Genomic DNA, 25,811 nt, shown 5'->3' with positions numbered 1-25,811 from the left:
TGTATTTGTGGGTTATTTGCAGGGTCATGAAAGGCTAATTTGTCTTACCATCAAGGTCAAATGTCAATCATGATCAATGATTCAATTAATAAAAACATTTACTATATTATGATTACTTCATCGAAAAAAAAAAGAAAAAATAAAAAAAAGAACAAAACAAGAGAATCTATACATATTATTATGATTGTCTTCAAGTAGTTGCAGACTCATACATCATTTTGTGGGATTAATTTATACCAATTAGTCCTTTTCTGAAAAGGACTATTCAACTTATTTTTGTCCCTGATATACATAATCTTGTATTTTTCCAATTGTCTAAGAATCCTATATGAACCCTTTAAATTGCTACTAATATTTCCATCATGATCATCAAAAACAAGATAAAAAATCTCAAAAAAACTTCGACATTCAAGTAATGGAGAAGCTTGTTTCAAGCTGGTTCAATAATAAAACCTTACCCCAATCCTACATATTCCCCCCTGAAACAAGGCCTGGTAACCATATCATTCCTAGAAGCAATACCATTCCGGTAATCGACCTCGGCAACGCGTCGGCTCATGACCGAACCCTCGTAGTGCAACAGATTCTAAAAGCTAGCCAAGAGTTCGGATTTTTCCAGGTCAATGGCCCTTTTTTTTCTTTAGAAAATTACAAATATTCTTATTTTTGCAAGTCAAATTCAATCATATTGTTTCTTCTTGAAAAGCAGGTAATTAACCATGGAATTTCAGAAGACTTGATGAATGACACCATGAATGTGTTCAAGGAGTTCTTCGAGTTACCGGCCGAAGACAAAGCCGACCTTTATTCCGAGGAGTTCAATAGGCCTTGCAAGCTTTACACAAGCAGTGCTAACTATGATGGTGACAAGGTTCATCTATGGCGTGATAGTTTGAGACACCCTTGTCATCCTTTAGAAGAATGCATCAAAATTTGGCCTCAAAAGCCAACTAGATATAGGTACACTTACATACATAATTGTTATTTGGAGAATATAACTTTTTGCTCATGAACTTGACAACGCCTTTCTACCAATAAATTTTTTTCACTTTGGTCCTTGAATTTAGCAACTAAACCATTTTGGTCCCTGAACTTAAATTTCATCAAGATTTAATTATATGACTAGTGTTACAGGAATAAGACCAGATCGAACAGATTGAGAACTTATTGATATAATGGTTCGAACAAGCAGTTGAACTGATTGACTCGAAAACTACTTGAAATTGGTAAAAATCGAAAACCAATAGTTGAAAAGGTTGAACCAGTCTAATAAAATTTATTATTTTTTAAATATTTTTAGATTTTTAATTGTTTATTTAGTTATTGTTAGTCTAATGATTTGACTGATTAAACTGATTGAATTGAGAATTGGTGGTCTGACCTATTCAACCACCAGTTCGATTATTAAAATCTTGAATGTGGCATTCAACGGTTAGTTGCCAAGTTCAAGGGCATTAGCCCTTGTTATTTCCCCAATTCTCTTGACCTTGATTCCATTGCAGGGAAATTGTGGCTGCATATTCAATTGAAGCAAAGAAACTAGGTTCAAGAATCCTGGATTTGATTTCTGAAGGGTTGGGGCTTGATTTAGGGTACTTTGGTAATAAATTAAGTGAATCAGTTGTAATATCAGTGAACCATTATCCACCATGCCCTGATCCAAGCCTAACCCTTGGAATAGCCAAACATTGTGACCCTAGCCTCTTAACTATTTTACTTCAAGGTGATGTCTTTGGTCTCCAAGTCCTCAATGATGATAAATGGATTGGCGTTGAGCCTTTGCATAATGCATTTGTGGTTAACATTGGCCATCAATTAGAGGTACATTATCTTTCCACTTGTCTCAGCTCGACTTATGTTTGAATTTGATCCGAACTAATAATATGTTGGATTGGTGCATAGGTTGTTAGTAACAACAGGCTGAAGGGAGCTGAACATCGGGTGGTCACGAACTCGACGGTTGCTCGAACAACGGCAGCTATCTTTCTCAACCCATCTGAGGATTGTATTGTAGAGCCTGCTAAATCTCTTATCGGGGCTGATGAGTCTCCGGTTTATAGGGCTTTTAAATTCAAAGAATTTTTGTATAATTATGTAACAATGGGGGGAAATTCTGAAAAAAGTTTGGAACCCTTTAAACTACATGGTTGATCAATAATGTTTAAATTATGGGCCATCTCTGCAAATTCTTCAAAGTTGGGGAGATGTATTGGGTAACAAAATCCCAAAATAGTTACTATCTAGGATCAAAAGAATAAACCTCACTGTTTAAGTGGTCAATTGATTATGGTGTACAAGAATAGATCATTTTCACTTTTTTCTTTAACATCCCAATGCCACATTTGACATTATATACATATGCACATATGAGGGATCTGCTGAACAAAAAGTAATTTTTGTTCCAATTTGGGTTGGTGATTTGCAAGATAAAAAATGAGTTAAATGGTGTCGGAGTTTGACCTCTGAAGCATCCTCCAATGAGAAAAAGGCACCTCCACCACCGGCTGCTTAATAGAGGGGAAGAAGGTTTAGTGTGGAAGCTTAGTTAGTTCAATTAATTCAGAAATCAAGGTTAGCAATCATGATTTTTGTGAACCCAAGCAATTTTTTTTTTTTATTTGGAGTGAGGTTTTTGGCTTAGACCGAATGTAGAGAGGAGCAAGGATGCTTGCTGCAAACCCTTTTTCAATTAGTTAAATTCTAATGTTAGATAGTACCATGGGTTGAACTTTCTTGTTGAGCATGTTCAACTATATGTGTGATTGATGAAATTTGAAGTGTACAAATGGCTTGGGTGATTCGGTTTTAAGGGTCTGCTAAATAAAAAAAAAATTGATGCAAAGATTTCTTAAATGTGTTAAGGAGAAGGAGGGGTACGAAACAAGAGCAAGGAGCTTCATAAGGAATGAAGCATGAGCTGAACGTTTTGGTAAGTAATTTACTTACAAGTAATGTTTCTTGTATATGCTTATATATATATATATGCATGATTGTTTGAGGCTGTTAATCTTGCTTAGTAAAAATGTATTCACTGTTCATGTATATGGCTTTATGTGTTATGGATAAAAGTTAGGTCAATGTTGCACCCTTCAAATTATATTGTATTCATAATTAAGAATTTTGCTAATTGGGAATGAAACATTGTAGATGTCTTGGTGAATGTGGATCCTTATTTTTGTGGACTTCCGAACTAGGAAAAGCATCACTTGAAGGAAATCCTACTTTTGCGATTGTAAGTATTTATATTGACCACATTCATGTTTCAATATTTATATTCGAGTTATGATTTGTTTCGGTTGTGAAACGGTGTAAATTTTTGTTGTATTTGACGAAATTGAAATTAAACTATAATAGAATGTTTAGTAGAAAAAAAAACATGGAAGAACTCGTTGTTGGAACATTTTCAAATATTTATAGTGTTCCAATAACTATAAATGAATGGGTGCAATTAATCAACAGATTATACTACTTGATTTTTTGAAAAAGAATTATAATGTTCCACTAACTAAAAATCAATGGGTGTACTTAATCAAACGATTATACTACTTGATTTTTTGAAAAAGAATAATAATTTTTTGATCAATTGCATCCATTCATTTATAGTTATTGGAACACTATAAATATTTGAAAATGTTCCAACAATCTCCTCCCATTTCCAAAATATTTAGATTTTGATATTCTTGGAAATCAATTTGCATAAATGAAGGTACCTTACGATTGAACCTTCATTTAGTGAAAACATGTTAAAGCTAATCGAAATTGCATGGTAGACTAAGCTTTGAACCAACTATTCCATTTGATTAGCTGAACACATCTCACACAATAATTTCAACATCAATCAATGCATAGTATCTACACAGTGAGGATACATTGCTCAGTGTGTAGTCGGCTATTCTCGTTAGTGCAAAACGCAAATAGTCATTGGCTTTATTGTATCATTGAGGTTAATTTGCTTGGAACTCGTTTGCACACCAAGGATAGGTGGGGGCGAATATAACCTTAAAGATAGTGGCTTGATACACACCTTGGAGCCTTGGAACCTTGTCCTATTTCTTTTTCTGTTCGAGTTTCGTTCGTATGTTAGACATTTTCCTCACCGGAGATTTATACTAACACTCATGAGTGTTGAAATGATGCTTGTATATTGAGAGAGGCATGTACAAATGATTTAGTAGGGAAATGAAGCAAGTAGGTGGCAGTCTTGCCATAATTTGAATCGTGGCCATTGAGACCACCATAGCAACATGGTAGCCATGCCACCACTGAACCGTGTCATTTGAGGCCGCTATGGAGTCATAGCAACTTTGCCACTATTGAACTGTGGAAATTAAGGTCATTTTTTAGGCCTTTATTTGACCGTGACAACAGTGTCACTACTGTATTTGCTGCCTAGGGGGGCTCCGGGAGGGGGGTTCACTATTGTACCATCGGTCTAGTCATTATAATACAAAGGCCATTGAGATCCCTGCAGAACCATGGTGGTTTGGTATCCGTTCCTAGGTTGATCATAGGCCACTCTTGGATCATATTCATGCATTTAAATGTAAAATTAGGCTCTATTTGGTAACATGTAAAAGCTTTTCCGTAAAAGCTTTTCAGGCTTTTCTGATGTTTGGTTGGGTGAAAATGATTTCCCAGGTAAAATATTTTACAAACACGGGGAAAAAGAGAGTCCTTTTTTAAGGAAAATGTCTTATCCTTTTGAATTCAGTAAGACATTTTCCGAAAAATGACACATTCTTCTCCCCTTCCCCTTCCCCTTCCCCTTGGGTTGCAAATCAGTTTAGTCAATGAGCTTTTCCGGTTCTTCCTTCATCCAGGTAAGGCTCCTTCTCCTTCTTCCGTTCTTCATTCATTTTCCTTCTTCTGTTCTTCATCTTCTCTTCCAGGTAAAAGTCCGTCGCATATTCTGTTCTTATGGAGATAAGTTTCCACATACCCAACGCCAACACCCAATTTGTTGGTGATGAAAATCATCCTCCTGCTCAGGTAAGTCTATTGTCACTTCTTTATTAGGAAAATGTGAATTTACAACTAATGATTACTTTGGTGATGCTATGTACCATTACCTTCTAGGTTTTTCGTGAAAAGATCATGTCAGTGGCTGATGTTGGTACTAGAGTTGAGGAAGCTGTTGTCACTTTTGAGGGCATTGCAATCCTCACACCAAGGTAGCACATTAACATTGGGATGAAAAATCACCTAATCAGAACCAATGTGTCATTTGTGTATATTTGATTTTTGGTTTGTTTCTTTTGGTTTATACAATTTTGTTTTCTTCCTTTAAATGTATGATTTAGTATGCTCTTCATATGTGGAATTCGGTATAGTGTTAAACTTCATCTGTCATTCTTGCGACTCCAAGGACAGGCTAATGATTTCAAAATTCAATATAGCAGTGTTGTACGTCTTTTTTTGCTTCCCAAGGTTCAATTCTTTTACTGATATAAAATAGTAATGTTCATTGGTATAAGAGAGGCAAAATGATAGTGTGGCTGAGATTCTTCAAAATGATGATGATGATGCAGTGGCTGAGATTCTTCAAAATGATGATGATGATGCAGTTGATCCACATCTTGAACGCATTAAGAACGAAGCTGGTGTGAATGAAAGTGATGATGAGGTATTTTTTTTCTTTCCCCATCTTTATTTAGGTCTTTAATATGCACATGGTTCTCTGTTTTTGAAATATGCATTGATTACTATTTTCACTTGCTCATCAAGTGACCCCTAAACACATTGGTTTTATTAGTAGTTATAGGAAAAATATCTAAACACATTCTAAATATTGACATCTGAGCTATTAGCTTCTGGCTATCCCTATTGATGAAGTTGTAAATGCAGGATGAGGACATTGTTATTGACAAGGACGACGAAGGTTCTCCAAACTGATGATTCTGGGGAGGAAGAATCTGATGCTAGTGAAAGTGGAAATGAGAAAGAGGTAAGTCATTTTGTTCCTTCACATAGTTTATTCTTGTAAATGGAAATTGTCGACAAAGTATAATTTGGTATCTCACATTGAATTGCCAATTATAGAAACCTGCGAAAAAGGATCAAAGGAAGGAAGCTGCTGTTGCTGCAGCTGCCTCTTTTTCTAAAGAAAGTAAGAAGAAAGGTAGAGATGGACAAGATGATGGAAAGAAGAAGAAAAGGAAAAAGAAGGATCCTAATGCACCAAAGAGGGCAATGACCGGCTTCTTCTATTTTTCACAGGCAGAAAGGGAGGTGGGTCTTATATATACACACACACATTTATAGTGAAGAAATAGGGCAACCAATGAACCGAATCCCTTGATTTGTAATGCTCATCTGCATTAAAACACACTATTTCGACTTACATATCTATCTACAGTGAGTAAATTTGGTAACACCTTGGGCTCTACGTCAAAGGTTTAACTTTGCAGGCTGCCTTAATCTGATGTATCAGACAGATAAACAGCAAGAACCACAATTACATCAAACTCTGCAGCTTCTTAATTACCATTCTTGCTTGATGTTTGTTCCAAATCGATCTTTTCTTGCCATGACCGATTCATGGTATTTAAGTTTGATATTAGTATTTAAGTTTGGAAGTAGACATGATTGTCTGGTCTTGATTGTTGTCACTCTGAGATTGATGCCTTGCACCATACCGGACAATCACTTTTGAAACAAATGAAATCAGTAATCACCCTTGTTAGGCGTGTAACTATGTGCAGCGCTAATTGTTGCAGGCCAATTTTGGCCCAAATACAACAAACCCATTTTACATTAATAACCACTACCCAAAAACCCCAAAACCCAAATACCTAGAGCCCAATTAAACCCAATGACTAAACCTAACCCAATACTAACCCATACCCACTAACCCAAACCTACCCTCAGCCCAATACTAACCCATACCCACTAACCTAAAATTTAGCCCAACAGAAGCCCAAATCCTACCAAACCCTAGCCCATCCTAATCAAATCAACAACCAAACCCTAGGTGCGCCGCACCTAGGGTCTTCAGTCTTCTGCCGTCTGCCATGGCCACCAACTCTCCTCACCTGCCCTCTGCCACCGGACTGCCCTACCTGCACAACAAATGAAACACGCAAGCAGCAAGAATAGATTAGAGAGCAATGTAAATGGCTATAAAAGCCGATCTAAACAATTGTAAAAAGGAGGAGGGTTCTTAAAAAAATATAAAAATCAAAAGAGAAAGGCAGGCCATTCTACATCCATACAAACAACAGATTTTAAAACAAAGAAATCAGTTCAAATCGAAGGAAGAAAAACAATAAAGCAAAAAACAGATTCAATCTAAGGTAGCCAACATTTTTCTTTCTCATACGCGCATCAATACATCCATATATACATAAAGATTTCATTTTTATACGTATATATACATAAAAACAAAGAACATATAAAATAAAAAAAGGAACTAAAAAAAATACCTTTTTTTAAAAGTCCGGCCACCGTGTACGGTGGCCGGCGGTGACGGAGGTGCGGCGGCGACGGTGACCTTCCGGGCCAGATTCTGGACTTAGTCCAGAGAAAATGGCTCCCTCTCTCTCTTTTTTTCCTTCAAGTTGCAGAAATGACTTTTTTTTCAAAAAATTTTAACTTATATAGGGGTCTGGAACAGCGTCGTTTTAGGCCCTGCACTTAAGCACTGAAACGGCGTCGTTTCATCATGGGTCGGACCAACCCGACCCGACCCGTTAGGATCCGCGTGTTTTTTATAAGGGAGGGGTTATTTGCGCGTTTAACCCCTCCGCTTTTTTGATGTTTTGTAATTAAATATTTCATGTTTTTTAATTTGGCCCTGAAGGTTTTCACGCCTTACAATCTAACCCCTACTGATACGCTGCGTTTTGATCAAGGGATTTATTCTGCTTTTGGCCCCTCCAGGTTACGCGCGTGTTGAAATTTCATCCTTTTCTTTTGTTTTTATTTAAATTCGCCCCAAAACTTTGATTTTGATTCAATTTTCATCCCTTTTCATTTTATTTATTTATTTATTTTATTCTCGTTTTTTATTATTGTTATTATTATTCCTAATATTAGTAATAATATTATTTCTATTATTATTATTATTATTAATATTCGGTTATTAACCTAATTATTTTCAATGTATTATTATTACTATTTTTAGCATTATTATTATATGTAATATTAGTATAGGTTTTATTATACATGTATGTATATATATGTAGTATTATCTTAATTACTTTATTTTAATATTATTATTGAACTATATTTACCTTTTATATTGCATCATTATTTTTAGTATTACTATTATGTATAATATTAATGCATATTTTTGTCATATATGTATATACATACTCTTTATATGTGGTAACATTATTATATTTACTATTATATTTACCATCTTTAATACATTATTATTTATTACTTTATTTCCTTACCTTACAATAATGTCATACTTTCTTTATACTTTTACTAATATTGTTATTAATATTATTTATTATTATTTTTGCTTGTATATAATATTCATGCTATCATTATCATTATTAACATTATTGTGAGTCTTCATTATATATAAATTCTTCATGTCTATAGTATTATCTTAACATTAATGTTTACTATATATGTTTACCCTTTATACCATTGTATGTATATTTCTATATTGTATATTTCTAACACCATTATTATTTATATATATGTGTATGTATTTACATGGTATATGAATAGTTTTTATATATTTATCACTTCTAATGTATATTATATATTTTATATGTTATGAATATATTTTAATGTTGTTAGCTACATAGGTTTCTTATACTATTCCATGTATGTATTTTATATCATCTTATGTATATATATTCTTAAATACTATTATATATATATATATATATATATTTTAATACCATATTGTGCATATATTATCATTACATTTGTTTATTCCTACTATATTTATTATTAATATCGGTACATATATTTTATTACACGTATATATATACTTCTTATTAGTATTATTATCGTATTATTCATTGGTATACATGTATACATATATATAGATATTTTTAGTACTTATTATAATATTTTCTTATTATATTATTGTGCATATTATTTTATTCATTTCTTCATTATTTTATTTATACTTTTAATACTCCTATATTCTTATATTACGTATATTATTATTTTATTATCATTATTACGTATATATATTCTTTTAAAATATCATAGTATTCATGTATTTTATTATATATGCATATTGTATATGTTCATTTTAAATATATTATGTATATATATATATATATATATCTATATTAGGTACCTATATTTAGAATTATTATGTAAGCATCTTTCATCTCTATGCACATACATCTTTCAATATATATATCATTATGAATATACTTTAACATTAATAGTTATGTATATTTTTATCACTCATGTATATTTGAATATTATATGTAGTATATTTCCAACATTATTACTAATTATATATATATGTATAAATATATATTATGTACATACTCTTAATGTCATTTTTACATATGTATATTCATTGTGTTCTCATTGTGTTCTCGTATTTGATACTATTGTTACATTTAATATCGCGTGCATTGTCATTGTCTTTAATATTATTGTCGTATGTATTATGTGCCTTGATGTATTTCCAACTATTATCTTTCGATTCCCGCCCATTTTTATACATTATCTCGTTGTTCATTATTTCAAAAGGTTTATTCGTGTTTTCATTTATTTCAATAAGCAAGGCAACGTACCGATTTAAACACTATGTCATCGGTTTCATCGCTATGTTGGGTGAATATCAAGTGACTCGTGTTAAAACAGTATGTCCTTCTCAAAAACATAAAAATTAAAATTTCTCGTCTTTTCAATTGGATCACGATTAAATCTTACATTGAACTCGTATTTTTTAAAATCAAGACAACTCGTGTTTATAAGATACCAATTTTGGGCGTCGCGAGGGTGCTAATACCTTCCTCGCGCGTAACCGACTACCGAACCCTAATTTTTATCTGGCTTTTAACGTAGACCTAAACTCGGCCTTCTTTTTGTTTTAAAAATAAATTTATTAGGTGTCCGATCATACCTATAAAAAGGATCGGTGGTGACTCCCCTTTTTATTTCAAAATCAAACCTCGGTCATTAAATCTTCAATCAAACACCCTAATTAGTGACCAAGCTAAAATTTTTACGTCGCTACACTAATATTAGAGTATAAGGCTCCTGAAAAACATCAATGACTGTCATTTTCTACTAGCAGCCTCGTATGTGGCTTAACGAAGTCCACCTATGTTCGCTACTAGTCTTACAATAAATACAAGAGTGGTTGTTATTATGTTTTTATTTCTCAGGTTGGAGTTAGACCTGTGTTTTACTTAAGAATTACTTTGAAACACAAATGAATGGTTGCTTTGATGCAGGGATCTCTTTCATCAACCTTTCCTATTGAGAACCAGAACAACCTCGTGACAATGAGGACACTGAAGAATCATCTAGATAGGACAAAGAGCCTTCCATTCGTGAAGTGTATCGCGGATTTCCATTTGCTGTTGTTTTTAGCCATGTCTAATGGCCTTGGTTCCGATGTTCTAGCACTAGCAGCGTGTGTTAGCACAGAAACAGCAGTACCAGAAGGTTACCATCTCCTAATCGAGTCCATGGCCAACACATCCTGATTCACTTATTATGCTTGGTCGTCTATTGGAAAATACTGTATATTTATGATCATAACAACTTACTCTTTGTCATTGTTTACTAGCATCATTACAAATCTTAGTTATTCCTAGAATCTTAACAGTATGCTTTACATTCAAAGCTGAAAATTGGTGAGCTATCTCTGATACGAAATTTATGATAAAAAAATGTTTTCAAGTAAGAAGCATAGAAAAATTTTGGCTTCAAAAATGTTCTCAAGATTGAAGATATTGATACTTTTAATGTGGTGTAATATTAGTTATGCACTTGAACAATATTATTGTTATTATGTGATATATTACTAATTATGCATTTGGATAATATTATTAATTTCTAGTATCAATTGTGGTTTGGAAGCTAATTTATAATTATTCAATCTTTGTTTTTTATTTTTATAACACAATTACAAATAATTTATTTGACTTTGGTTGTTTTTAATTTATGACGGTTTATATTCTAACTTAATAATTGAATATTATTATATGTTTAATTTGATTTATTTATAATAAATCATTACAATATATGTAAAAATAATTTAAAATATAATTTTATTAATATATATATATATATATTTATTAATATATGTAAAACAGTTTTTTCAGAAAATATTTTTAGGAAATCTGACAAAAAATAGAAAATATTTTACACAGATTCATCCAAACGTCAGAAAAGTAAATCATTTCCAGAAAAGTAAATCATTTTTCAGAACTCATTTTTCGGAAAACATTTTACTAACAAATAAACAGAGCCTTAGTGTGTTGGTTGCTTTATTTGCGATAAACAGGAATAAATCCTTGGTTATGTGGAATTTAAAACCAAAGTTCTATACAAGGAAAAAATCTCACTGTTTTAATGACCTTTTTATGTCCTTGGCATTAAATCTCTCATCCGATTCTTGAAATAAGAATAAAAATATGGGTTAGATCACTTGAGCGTGATGACTAATCTTCTTTACGTGGTTTCAGGTGGATCCGGTTTCTACTCGAAATAGATTGCTGCCAAGGAGTTGCCAGACCAAGCATGTGAGCAACAATTTTGTTATTCGGATTGCACCCCTATAGTACTCTCGGGCCTAGTGACCAGATTCAGATGTACATACCAAGTATTTATGAATGTTTTAGGTGCTGAGAGTTGGTTTTTGTGTATAAGTCGAATCACCCTTCTATAAAAAAATAAAAAATACAAATTGTTACCTTTAAACTTCAACGATAGTAAGATCATACGACTAAAACTAATATTGCGCTTTTACTCCATTTTGCCATTGTAAATGCTCAAATGATATTGCTAAATCTAATGATTTTGTATTAGTATATGTTATCAACAAGTCCGTAAGGCAATAAATATATATATATATACGAATTGTTTAAATTTAAAATATTTTCTCGAGTTATTGGTGATTTGGTGATTTAGGGTGTGACACGAATATTGTTAAGTTTGAGTTTGACTCGAAATTCCAAGTTTGATACTCTAACTCGAGCTCAATTGGATATCTATTTTTAAGTTCGAGGTTAGCTCGAGATATAATCGAGCTACTCAAGCTCGTTTACTAATTTTTGTACTCAAGCTCGAACTCATTAATTAAGCTTAAAGTTAATAGTATAATTAAGAGCAATAGGGTAATTTAATAATATTAAAATATAAAAGGTTCGATAAGTCTCACGAGCCGTTCGAGTCAAATATTATTAAGCTCGAATTCAGCTTGATTGATAGCTTGAGTTTGACTTGATAATTACCGAATCGAATTTGAATTTTTTTTCAAGTCAAAGTCAAATAACTTGTGAGTACCAATGTCTCATTTATATCCCTAAAAATGAATATTTATAAGCCATGTGTCACTTGCCCTAATTGGTGCCGAAATTCAACCGTTTCTACTTAAGCATCTTCCCGCATAGTTCAAAACGGCACCGGGGCAAGCAAGGGACTTGGGTTCTTTGCTCCCTAAAATTGGCAAATTATTTTTTTGTCTCTTGAAGTTATTAAAATTATAGGCTAGTTTAATGGTAAAGTTACACTTTGGCCTCCTAAAGATGAAAAATATTTAATTTAATCTGTTTAAAATCCTGAAATAATAAGCATATATAAAGATAAAATTATACTTTAATCCCTTTAAAATTTTATAATTTAATTTTAACCCCTAAAGGTAAACTTATTCTGGCTTCGTCCCTATCATGATAGTTTCTTGCTCTTTCATGAAGGCACAAGGAAGATACTTTGCCTAAGAGCTTTTGAGCTCTGAAGGAAAAAGTTCCCTAAACGAGACCTTTCAAGCCTATTCTCGTTATGCTATGAGCGGATAACTCTTATGGGTCTTTTTATGATTCAATTTTTATACTTGTTTAGACTTGAACCCATTTGTATTGTCTTTGGATCGAGCACATGTACTTTAAGTACAAACAATTCTCATAGCATTCAATGAGTTGGTTGAAGCAGAGACAGTATGGGCTATTTAGGGTGACCATTATTGTAAAGTGTCAATTTACATGGCAATTATTAGCTTTTTTTTTCCACTAAGAACCCTCCTTCCTTCAACTCCACCTATCCCCAATTTAAAAAAAAAAAAAAAAACTATTTATGGATAAGCTTGTTTCAAGCTGGTACAAGGATCAATCTTTGCCTGAATCTTACATATTCCCACCCCATGAAAGACCTGGCAAGCTACTTGTTCCTAGGTGCAACACCGTGCCGGTAATCGATCTCGGCGATACCCGAACCAATTTAGTTCACCAAATCTTGAAGGCTAGCCAAGAGTTCGGATTATTTCAGGTTCTTCCTCACCCAAAAAAATGTTAATTAAATATTGAACTTCTTACAACTTAACTGCTTGTTCTTTAAACAGGTTGTTAACCATGGAGTTCCTCCAAATATCATGAGTGAAACCATGAGTGTTTTCCACAAGTTCTTCGAGTTACCTGCAGAAGACAAGGCGAGCCTCACCGTACACACAAACGATCCAAAGAGATGCAAGCTTGTAACCAGCACTTTGGATTACGATCGCGAAAAGATCCACCTGTGGCGCGATGTTTTAAGACACCCTTGTCATCCGGACTGCATCGAATTTTGGCCTCAAAAGCCCCTTAGATACCGGTACTTTACGCTACGAAACAATTTTTCGGTCGTATCACGTTTATGGTTGGCCTAATGACTTAAAATTAACTTTGCAGAGAGGTAGTAGCAGCATGTTCAATTGAAGCAAAGAAATTAGGACTACAAATCCTTGAGTTACTTTGCGAAGGCGTAGGCATTGAACATGGGTACTTCGAACACGAACTAACCGAAGACCTGCTACTAGGGGCTAACCATTATCCACCATGCCCTGATCCAAGTTTAACTCTAGGAATTCCTAAACATTTTGACCCTGATATCTTAACCATCCTACTTCAAGAACATATAAGTGGCCTTCAGGTCTTAAAAGATGGGGAATGGATTGGTGTTAAGCCTATTCCTAATGCATTTGTAGTTAACATAGGCTACATATTACAGGTATGTAATTATGTATGGATTATTTGCACGGTAATGAATGGCTAATTTTGTTTCATTGATTTTACACATAGGTGATCAGTAATAATAAGTTGAAGGGTGCTGAACATCGGGTGGTGACGAATTCAAGCGATCATCGGATATCAGTCGTCTTCTGTATGAATCCGGCTGGTGATAGCAATATAGAGCCTGCGAAATCTGTGGTTACTGCAACAAATCCACCACTGTGTAGAGTTTTTCAATTCAAGGAGTTCATGGATAATTTTTATTCCATGGATGGGGACGCTGACTTAGCTTTACAGCCTTTTAAGCTGTAAAAGGCTTAAATTAATGATTGAATGAAACAAGTTAATTTTTTGTTATTAGATTATGTTATTTTATATTTTTCGGCATATTGTATTTCATATGGAATCAATATATTTTCATCTTCTTTATAGCTTGTTTGAGAACTTTGATTCCATTTTTATGCTTCAATGTATATATATACATATATATATATATGTTTCTCATGATTTATGATGGAGTGACATAATGTATCAATCACATAACCATGATGATCTAACAGGTAAAAGCAATCAAATTACTTCATCTCGTATGAAAAGCCAGAGTACATTCACAAGTAAATACAAATATATGTCAAAACAAGTATAATGTAAATAAATATAAAGCACACCAAACAAAGAAAATGAACAAAATACATACAAAGTATACACACATGTATATTAAAATCCAGACACTGCTGTAATCATCTTTTAATTTGTAAGTTATAATATGTACAATAATATAACTTCAAATTATCAAAATATACCCTAACCTTGATTCATTTTACATTTTAAAAATAAATTAATTAATTTCATGTTGAGTAAATATAATTATTTATTTCATATAAATATAAAAAATGAAATTTAGATTATTATAATAATAATAAAACCACAAACAAAATTGCATGATAAATAAATAATTTTGAATTAAACCAAGAAAAATCTTCAATCCCTTTTGTTGGAAACTTCGATGACTTATTTCTAAGAAACATGTTCAAATAGCAATTAGAATAATTGATTTAGAGCCGCTAAAGTATATCTTGTTTTATTTTCAATTTTAACATGTATAAAAATGTTGGGGATTGATCTGTATAAGGAATGAACAAGTAAATTAGAGAAGATTAAACACACAAATATTTATATGAAAAACTCTTTTAAAGAAAATAAAAATTACAAAAAATAAACCTAAATGTACTAAACGTACAAACCCAAAGCCCGAAAATAAAACTCTAACTCGAGAATAAAATTCTTCCCATAGTTCCACGAAAACCCTCACCAAAACTCATCTATGACTACATTTTGTTGCCCCCAAAATAAAACAAGATAACAAAGTTCAGTTGGGAAAAGATAACAAAGTTTAATTGGGAAAAGAAACTCGATTTATGTAGGGAACACGTTGCAACATCCCTATTCGCATTGTTCGTCATCGTAATGTAGAAAAGCTTCTTGTCGTGACGTCTCCATCTGTTCGACCGAAGATATGAAGCACACTACTCAAAAAATAATACTAATTATTTGTAACATCCCGTTTTCAGTGAAATCGGAATAGTGGTTTCAGGACCACAAATCCGAGTCCGAAAAGAAAAATTATTTTAATATTATTTTATGGTCTAAATTATGATAGAAATATCGTATGAAAATTTATTTAGGAAAATTTTACCGATTACATGTTTAATTGATAAAAGGACCAAATTGCATGAAATGCAAAAGTTGAGTTCTAGTAGCTATAAGTATCAAATAGCTATGGAATTCAAAATTGGAGGTCCTTATATGGAAATAGACCATTAATAGGAGTTAGTAGATAAGTATGCTTAGTCATCCATGGAAAATTAAATAAAGAAAAGGACTAAATTGGAAAGTAAAAATAATAATAGATGATAAATGATTAAATAAAGAAAATATCATCTTTTTCATCATCTTTCCCAAATATTTTTACATGGAAACCCTAGTTAGAAGAGCTTGAAGGTAGCAAGCTTATTTAGCTCAATTAGGAGAGTATTTAAGTACCGTTTTTAGTAATTTTTATGTTTTCGAGATCGTGATAACTTAATTGGCTATCTTGGGGATTAATTTGCAAAGTTAACAAAGTACTAGGGTTTTTCCATGGATGAATATAGTTGAATTATGAAGTTTTATGGTAAAAAATGAAAGGTTGTTTATAGATAAACAACTTTTGAAAAGGGAATTTTGATGAAATTATGATTTAGGGAATAAATTGAAAAGTTGTAAAATTCATGAAAAAAATTCTGAATTTTATGAAATGCATGGGCTGCTATTGTGATATTTAAAAACCGACTAGGCTTGGAACAAGGATTAAATTGCATGAATTTTATTTTCCGAGCCTAGGGACGAAATCGTAATTAAATAAAAGTATAGGGGCAAAATGATAATTTTGCCTAAGATGTGAATTGAATACGAATTGTATTAAATTGAGCTAAATTTACTCGTATAGATCCGGATAGACCAAATACGAAGCTAGATCGAGGTAAAGAAAAAGTAATAGATTAGTAGCATACAAGTTCACGAACATTGTCGGGGTAAGTTCGTGTATCTAAATTATATAATTATATGTTTGAATTGAATATTATGTATGTGTGTTGTGTAGTTGACATGTATGAAATTCAATCACATATCCTAAAATGTCCAATAAATATTAAGTCCCATTTTGATAAATGAAATTTGATGGATACAGAGTTCCCGAATTGGTTGTGGTCCTGCATATGTTGCGGACACACCATATCTCGAAAGAACATCCCGTTATTAGCCCTCTCAAGCTTGCTGTTATATGGTTCTTGCGAGCTTCCTATTAATAGCTCTTCGGAGCATCCCGATCGGTTGTGATCCTACATGTGTTGTGGACACACGGCAGCTCTTCATGAGCTTCTTGATTAAAAGCTCTTTGTGAGCTTCCTAATTAATGGTTCTCTGGAGCTTTCTGATATGGCTCGCTTGAACTTCCCGATATATGGCTATCCAGAGCTTCCCATTAATGGCTCTTCGGAGCTACCCGTTATTAGCTCGTATGAGCTTCCCGATATACAGCTTGGATAAGCTTCCCGTTATATGGCTCACATGAACTTCCTCTTATATGGCTCGAGAGCAGTGGCGAATACAGGGGGGCTGGCAGTGGCCCTGGCCCACCCTAAATTGGAAAATTTATGTTTAGGCCCTTGAATTTTTCTTAAAATTTTAAATTAGTAAAGGTAAAATTGTACTTTGGCCCCCCCTAAAATTATAAAAATTATATTTAATCCTTTAAAAATTATAAATATATAGACTATAAAAAATTAAAATTTCATTCGGCCCCCCCTAAAAATTTGTTCTGGCTTCGCCTCTGCTCGAGAGAGGGCTTCCCGTTTATGTGCTTATATGAGCATTCCTAAATATGAATTGATGGATTTTAATTTTGTACGCTTCGAGTGTACTACCTGTGTTCTCATTGATATTTCAAATAAATTCAACGGGCAAAGTTCTAACATGGATAATCTGAACTTGAGATGAATTATTATGGAAATGTACATGTTATATGAATATTTGAGTGGAAAGCATATATATTTATGAAAATTGTTACATGATGACCCAAGTCAGAGAGATACACGGGTACAGACACGGGCTAAGACACGGCCATGTGCCCCATTTCGAATGCCCACACGACTTGGGACATAGGCATGTGTACCCTGTACCTAGGAAAAAATTTGAAATTTCGCGAAAAATTTTCTGAGTACTCGGTTTCCGAACTTGTTTCTAATATATGTTTTGGGCCTCGAGGGCTCATGTAAAGGACTTTATGAATAATATCTGACATAGATGTTAAATAATTTGAAATGTTTGTTTTTGATCTATTTATTTTGGTAATGCTCCGTAACCCTGTTCCAATGACGGATGCGGGTTAAGAGTGTTACATTATTTATATTAAGCAACAAATGAAGGACGTGTTAAACATTTTTCCCTAGTTTTAAAAACAAGGAAACTAGATTTAAAAGAAGTTTTAATTCTCTTTCATATAACAATAGTTTTTAAGAGTAATGAGTTCAACTTTAACTAGAATTTCTTATTATCTTAAAGGATAAATTGTTGATAAAATTTAATATAAGTAGGAGACTTATTAGTCATGGAGCTTATCATGTTTACTTGATTAAACTTAATGAAGACAACTAATGTTATCCTAATTAATAATGGTAAACTCATTTAAACTCATTTAAAATTTTAAATTAATAATAGTAAAAATTATATTTTAGTCTTTAAAATGATAAAATTTTAATTTAATTTTTAAAAATTATAAAAATATAGATTATTAAAATGATAAAATTATAATTTTATTATCATAAAATATATAATTTAAGTTCGACCCCCAACAAATTTTCTGACTTCACCCCTATTATGCGTTATAAAACTAAAAAACAACCCTTCGTACGAAGAAAACTTTCATCGATTGAAAATTTTATCATAATCCAACTGTTATTTCTATCCAAATTTTATGTCCATTAAAAATATAAATTCATGTAATTTTACTCCATGCACGCATCATTAAAATCGTCATAACTTAAACTGAGAGTTAAATGAAATGACAAGTATCTCATCATCATGATGTAATATTAGGTCACTAAAACTAATAATCCATTAAAAACCTTCTGACCACAAACATATTTTTCATATATATAGCAAAGACGACGGCTACCCTAGTTGTGAAAAAGAAATCTAAAAGTTTCTATTTTTGGTCTAACTAAAATATACCCCAAATTCCCAATTCGTGAAATAAAAATGGAAACATTATTATTAGTTAAATTATAAGACTTTCTAGAAAGAGATATTTTTAGTGACGATATGGTGGATAAAGATTCATGCACTTACCTCGTCGCTGTTAAGTCACGTGGGAAGGAGTGTGGAGTACAATTGTTTGGCCAAAAACATGTTATATGCCAATGCCACCATCTTATAAACTTACTTAAATTAGTCCACTCTCCTACCTATTTGAATATTTATTTTTTATATTCATTTAATATACGTAAAATAATTGAAAAAAAATGTAAAAATACTATAGATACCCTTGTATTAGGAGTTTATTCATTTAATTCTTAAATGTTAGATTAAAGAGCACATTGATTATTTTTGTTAAGAACTGGTGTGACTGACAAAATAATCAAACAATTACACATAAAGTGCTACATATTCCTTGTTTTGATGTATAAGGATTGGTTTTTAATAATAGAAATAGATGAGTTTTTTACTAGGAGGACTAATTTGCTCTTTGATCTAACGTACAATGACTAATTTATCTATTTTTTTAGTAGAAGAGGCAAAATATAACTTGACTCCTAGAACAAGGGCTTCCATAATGCTTTTACCAAAAAAGAATAATTGAATATATGTATTTAATCTTTAAACTTGGCAACTTTTTCCAGCTTAGTTCCTAAACTTTTTTAGTCCACGTTAGTTCTAGAATGTGACACTTTAATATTATGTCACGTCATCACCTAAAAATATTAAAATAAGATGTTAATCCTTGTACTTTGAAAAAAATTGAGATTTAGTCTTTATATAAGTTAAAAATTAAGTTCTTTTACTTTTCTAATTTAAAAATCTCAATCCAATCATTAACATTGTTAGTATTTTCCATCAAAATTTATTAGCTTCGCATGTTGATTAAGTTATCTTCATATGATGTGACATGATTGACAGAAAATAAACATGTTAAGTTAACAAATTTTGATGAAAACTATTAATGACAACGATTTATTATACTATAATTTTTAAATTAGAAAAGTAAGAGGACTTAATTTTAAGTACCATGAACAAATCTCAATTTTTTTCAAAGTACAAGGACTAATGGCATATTTTAGCCCACCTAAAACTTATAATTTTTAATTAAAAAATTAGGTGATGACATGACACAATCTTAGAGTTTCTCGTTATCACATGGACCAAAATTGAAAAAGTTGACAAATTCCAAGATTAATGTGGACCTAAAAGAAATTTATGGACCAAATTAAAAAGACTTACTAAGTTCAAGTAATAAAGTTACATTATCCCTAAATGAAAAAGTATGTAAATTCATTGCAAAATGAAATTTTAATTGAATATTAGTATTTGATATTCATTTAAATTCAGTTTATATAAATAAAATTATATAAATTACTTGGAAAAAGAAAGAAAAGCAACCTCTAGCTAGCCATAGAATCAAATTTATCGACCCCACCACCAAATTGGATTTATTGAATTCTTTTTATATTTGAAAAAGTTCTTTTAAAAACAAATATTTTTATAAAACTTTCACTCACATGTTTATTTTTGTATATATTTTTACTTATCAATGTATCTACTGGAGTGAGTTCGGTAATTAATTTTTCACATTCTGTAAGTTCATTAAAGGGTAGATGCTGGCCACGAATTTTAAAATTATTGTATATCCAGAGCAAGAATTGAACCCTTAACTATTGATTAAAGTAAAAAAAACCCTTGCCATCTCATTTAACTCCTATGATTCAAATTTGTATATTTTGACGATCTATTATGATTAATTCTTTGGCATTAAACCTATTCACGATCAAGTGATTAAATCGAATTTAGACAATTATTTATTTTTGACTTAAGTCAACCAGATTCAAATTTAAATTTAATTTAATTTTAATATAATATTATGTAATTTTAATATTTTTAACAATGAAATGAGCTATTTTTGGGAAACCAAAAATCATGCTCTAAGCATTTTAATGAACTTTATGTTTAGTACTGGGTTGGAAAATTTCACTTTTTTTATTTCTCTTACTAATATTTGTATTTGTTTTACATATATAAATTAATTTTTTCAGCAATCTCAACCCTTAAATAAGAGGATAATACGCTTCAACGCATTCAAATCTACATCCATTTGTACTATAACAATAATGTCTATGAAATCAAGTTAAGACTCAATCGGCATAAAAATCAACTATTTGATAAAACATTTAATATGTCATAAAGCTAAAAAGAATATGTAATTTATATTATATTACATAAAAATATTAAATAATATCTAGTATGTAAATATAGCACGTTTATAATTATGTTTTGTTTTTAATGATATAGTTGCTTAGCCATTTAAATTTCAAATAATATATATCAAAATAAAATCCAACTAGTTATTTGCATTAGTTTTAATATTACAATTGTATTTAATATATTATATCTATATTTATTTATAATGGAAGTGATTAAGTCTTGGTGTTACTTCCAACTGGACTGACTTTACTTTTTTACAACTTACAATTGATATAAAAACAAATTAAAATTGCAAAAAGAAAAACATAATTAGGGGTATATCAACATTTTAATTTTAATAATAATTTATTAAAATAATTTCTCAATTAAATATCTTCTTATAATTCATTTTATTTTTCAAATATAATTATTTTTAAAAAATTATTTTCACCCCAAAATGGGTGTGGTAAATATACTATATTTATAAATTCCATAAATGTTTTGTATTTTATTTTATTTTATTTTATTTGGTATATATATATTACGTCAGACCCATTTGCTCAACTGAGTTACGTAGCGAGTGGTTCATGCACCTTGATTATGATAAACATATATCAGCCAGGACCACATCAACTTGCTTTCTGCTTTCATCATTGAATTTGAATAATAATATTATTATAATAATAGATTGCTTTGGTAGGTCCATCAAGCTAAGATAAGCTAGGTTAAATATTTAAATAGAAGTCCTACTTTTAAAAATTAGTCTTTTATATATTACCATAAGCTATAAAACATTTTTAATTTTATGATTATTTTATAAGTCATATTAGTTTTTAATAATAAAAATAGATTGAATTTTTAACAAAATGATCAGTTTGCTATTTGATTTAATGTGTTGAGACTAATTTGTCAATTTTTTAGCAAAGAAGGTAAAATGCAATCTGACTCCTCATATCTCGCTGAGTAGTTTTTAAAGTATCATTCGACGAGGATTAGCAAATCCTCTTTAATAAAGTTCAATATTGAGCTCTAAAGTGTTTATGTCAAGTTTTATCTCTCAATTTTGTCTCCCGCTTCCATCGAAAGCCTTGTTGAGTTTACGGAGAGGAAATACATTTACTCACTATGAAAATTCACAATTTATGTTTGGTGGAATTTGAACACAATGTTCTATGGCTAGATCAAGTAGTAACCTAAATTGTCCATTCAACTCCCTATATGTTAGCTATAGGACATAAGTTCAAATCCCACCAAACACAAATTATGAATTTGCATGATTGTCAAATTCTAGAAATAAAATCGAGCATAAACACTCATAACCAAACCTATTGAAAAAAATCATCAACTCTCAACAAACAATATTTTAAAAACTTTTCCGTCACATATCAAAATCCTATAAAAATTATAATAATAATAAAAAATCCTATTCTCTAACAGTCTATACAACTATATATATACTATCAATATTTCAAATATAGTGATATGTATCCTGTGAATTATCGAATTATTTATTTCCGGGCATAAACATTAATCCGTTGGTCACCGGAGACTGGCGGTAAAGTAAATGAAAGATGTCAAAAGTTGATGGGGATATATAAACCAGTCGTGATCGAGGGCTTACTAAATAAATGATATATAAAAATAATGGTTGATTTTAGAAGAAAAAATTTTAGAATGTCTAATCTAGGAACAGACCACGTACGATGAATCTATTGAAGGTGGGGTAAATTAGTAATGCCAAATCTTTTCAAGGTCTAATCCTTTTCCAACCATTTATTTTATAAACATTTGTAATCGGTTTGGGATAAAAGCTACGACAAATTGCTTTATCCATATCAATTTTTAATGATTATATGAATGGATTAAATTAAATCTCAATATAATTTTTTTTAAAATTTGTCATTATTTATTTAAATAAATTATATGTAAAGAAAAATTGATTTATGAACCCTTTTCACCATATCATTCATGATCTTTTTCAATTATTTAATAATATTTTAACAATTTTTTCTGTCATTAACACATAATTTTGATAATACTTTAACCTTGAACTCCGAATCCTAGTCCAGAATCTTGAATCTTAAATCTTAAGAGTTTAAGGTTTTGGATTAGAATTTAAGGTTTGGGGTTCAAAGTTCAAGTTTAAGATAAAAATTAAGTACCAATGACATGAGAAATTTTACTAAAATATCATTACATAATTAGAAAATAACCATAAATAATGTAATAAAAGAGTCCAAAAAGAATTTCTCATGTAATTGTTAAAAGCAAATGCTATCTCACATTAATTAAAATTTGAAATTTCAATTATATATTGACATTTATATATATTTAAATTGGGTCTCTGATTTTAATTTGAATGTTGAGAATGATATCAAATTTTAATTGACTACTTGATTGTTACGTGGTTTCTAGGTAATTTTCTCCAAGGGATAAGTCTCATTCTAGATTCTAAATTTAGTTGTTTTCTAACAAATGCCTTTTATTTAACACCATTAAGATTTAATAATATGATATTTTGGCATTATGCCACATTATCATTTAATTTTAAAATTTATGTATATTAATTTCTTATAAAATATTTTTTAAAAAAGTGATGATCACATCTTAACATGGTTAAAAATGAATAAAATTTATGACGAGATATAAATTTAAGTACCAACTTAAATAATAATAAAACTTAAAAACTCTAAAACCTTTTTTTTTTTGTAAGTCATTTGATTCTTATCTTTTGTTTTGCCCAGCAGCGATGTCAGCCTTCAGGTTGGCAATCGCCCATATTTTTCTCCCACCCACCCACCCTTTGTTTTGTTTTTCTTCTTATTCATTCCACATGTCTTCTCCATTTTCAGTTTGTAAATTTATTTTGTGAGTATCTTTATTGGTTCATAAGTTGTGATAGATAGATGACGGCACCTGTCATTCACTAAAACTCCACCGGCCACCAGTAATTTTTCTTGGAAAGTGGGTGGCTCTTCGTCAGCTCTTAATATGCTTCTATTTTGAGAGTATTTAGAACAATAAATGATTTCGCAAGTCGATTTGGACTAGTGCTGTTTTAAGTTTTATATGTTTTTTGTTTGTTTTTTCATTTTTTAATAAGTTTTCAGTTTTAGAAGTTTTTATTTGCTCTTGTAGCACATTTTTTGTTCTTACTTATGCATTTAACCTTAGTTTTACAAGTGATTTTAAGGATGATTTTGTTGTCGTCTTCTCTAGTTTGGCGAATGCTCGATTCTTTTGTCAATTTTTGCTTGCCGCTTTGGACCATCCGGGGTTGATTTTCTTATCGTATTAAATGCTTGCAATCACTCAAATATGTCGTACTTGAGTTTTGATAAAGCCAATTGTCTACGTGTTATGATGTTCTATTGATGCTAAGGCTAAAGCTTTTGTTATGTTGATGGAGCTTGTCTTTCACTATCTATAACGAGTATTTGTTATTTTTCCCCCCTGAATTATATGGTTTCATTCATTGAATGAATTAATAAATTTACTTTTAAGAAAAAAATACCAACTTAAATCGAAAAAAAAAAAACCGACTTGAGCATGTGACTTGTCATTTAAAAAAATATATATATTACTTTTAAAAAGAATTGGATGGCAAAGTAGAAGCCTACGAACTTTGATATTTCGGGTTGAAGTCCCACTTTTACCTATATTTATTTTGGATTTAAATTTTACTATGTTTGGGTTTTGTCTAGATTTATTTATATTTCAGTTATATTTTGCACAGTTAAAGTATCATGAAAGCTATTGTGCTAGGAGTCAAATTGTATTTTTCTCACTTTACTCAAAAAATGAACAAATTAGTCATTGTATGTTAGACCAAAGAGCAAACTGGTCATTCTGTTAAAAATTTCATTAATTTCTACTATTAAAAATTGGCTCTACACGTGTACCTATCTAATTGTTCTGTCAACCAAACCAATTTTTAATAGTAAAAATAGATGAAACTTTTAATATACTGGACTAATTTGCTTTTTGGTCTAACATACAAAGACTAATTTGTCTATTTTTTAGACAAAATGCAATATGATTCTTAGTACAGAGGCCTCCATGATAATTTTACTTATGTTATAGTCATTTGATTTTAGTTATAATTACTCGAACATGTATTATTTGTAATTGTATGTATACTTATAAACTTGTTAAAAAACCTTGGATAAAGCAATAAATCAGGGGTGTAGCTAGGGGGCTGGCAAGGGCCTCGAGTCCCTTAAAATGGAATTTTTTATTTAGGCTCTTTAAAATTTAAATTAATAAAAGTAAAATTGTACTTTAATCTCTAAAAATATAAAATTTTGATTTAATCCTTTAAAATTATAAAATATATACTATTAAAATAGTAAAATTATATTTTACTATCGCAAAAATTATAATTTAATTTTACCCCTTGAAAAAATTTTATGATTTCACCCTGACAATAATATGATTATTTTCAAAGATTAAACCTAATTTAATCCAAAAAGTTGATAATATGAAGAGCTTAAACGTTTTAAGAAACCCGAATATTTCTAAATATATGATTGTTTAGGGAGGCTGAATGTGGTCCATAATATATATTCTTCAATGAAACTACGACGGAAAGCACGCCCTGATCTTAGTCTTTTCATGCATGAATATTGACTTTCTTTTTTCATCTTTAGGATAAGTGATTTTCCTTTGTTAAATTAT

The 25,811-nt window shown here is 30.9% G+C and overlaps 3 protein-coding genes across 3 annotated transcripts; all 3 read left to right on the top strand.

Annotated features, from left to right (window-relative positions):
* The first annotated feature begins 339 nt into the window (after positions 1-339).
* On the top strand, positions 340-2,326 carry LOC108467390 (hyoscyamine 6-dioxygenase-like). The gene is made up of 4 exons (XM_017767990.2): positions 340-619; positions 710-960; positions 1,503-1,821; positions 1,903-2,326. The coding sequence occupies exons 1-4, from the start codon at positions 416-418 to the stop codon at positions 2,149-2,151; spliced, it is 1,023 nt and encodes a 340-aa protein (XP_017623479.1). The 5' UTR covers positions 340-415; the 3' UTR covers positions 2,152-2,326.
* Positions 2,327-5,533: 3,207 nt separating this feature from the next.
* On the top strand, positions 5,534-6,371 carry LOC128296441 (FACT complex subunit SSRP1-like). Its single transcript, XM_053031651.1, has 3 exons — positions 5,534-5,623; positions 5,845-5,944; positions 6,040-6,371. The coding sequence occupies exons 1-3, from the start codon at positions 5,607-5,609 to the stop codon at positions 6,259-6,261; spliced, it is 339 nt and encodes a 112-aa protein (XP_052887611.1). The 5' UTR covers positions 5,534-5,606; the 3' UTR covers positions 6,262-6,371.
* A 6,660-nt stretch (positions 6,372-13,031) lies between these two features.
* Positions 13,032-14,572, top strand: LOC108468991 (hyoscyamine 6-dioxygenase-like). The gene is made up of 4 exons (XM_017769863.2): positions 13,032-13,422; positions 13,496-13,743; positions 13,821-14,139; positions 14,211-14,572. Exons 1-4 carry the CDS (start codon positions 13,231-13,233, stop codon positions 14,451-14,453), a joined length of 1,002 nt encoding a protein of 333 aa, XP_017625352.1. The 5' UTR covers positions 13,032-13,230; the 3' UTR covers positions 14,454-14,572.
* Positions 14,573-25,811: the final 11,239 nt, after the last annotated feature.

Source organism: Gossypium arboreum, chromosome 8 (assembly GCF_025698485.1).
Source record: "Gossypium arboreum isolate Shixiya-1 chromosome 8, ASM2569848v2, whole genome shotgun sequence".
Classification (NCBI taxonomy): Eukaryota; Viridiplantae; Streptophyta; class Magnoliopsida; order Malvales; family Malvaceae; genus Gossypium; species Gossypium arboreum.
This window is presented reverse-complemented; position numbering and strand designations above follow the sequence as displayed.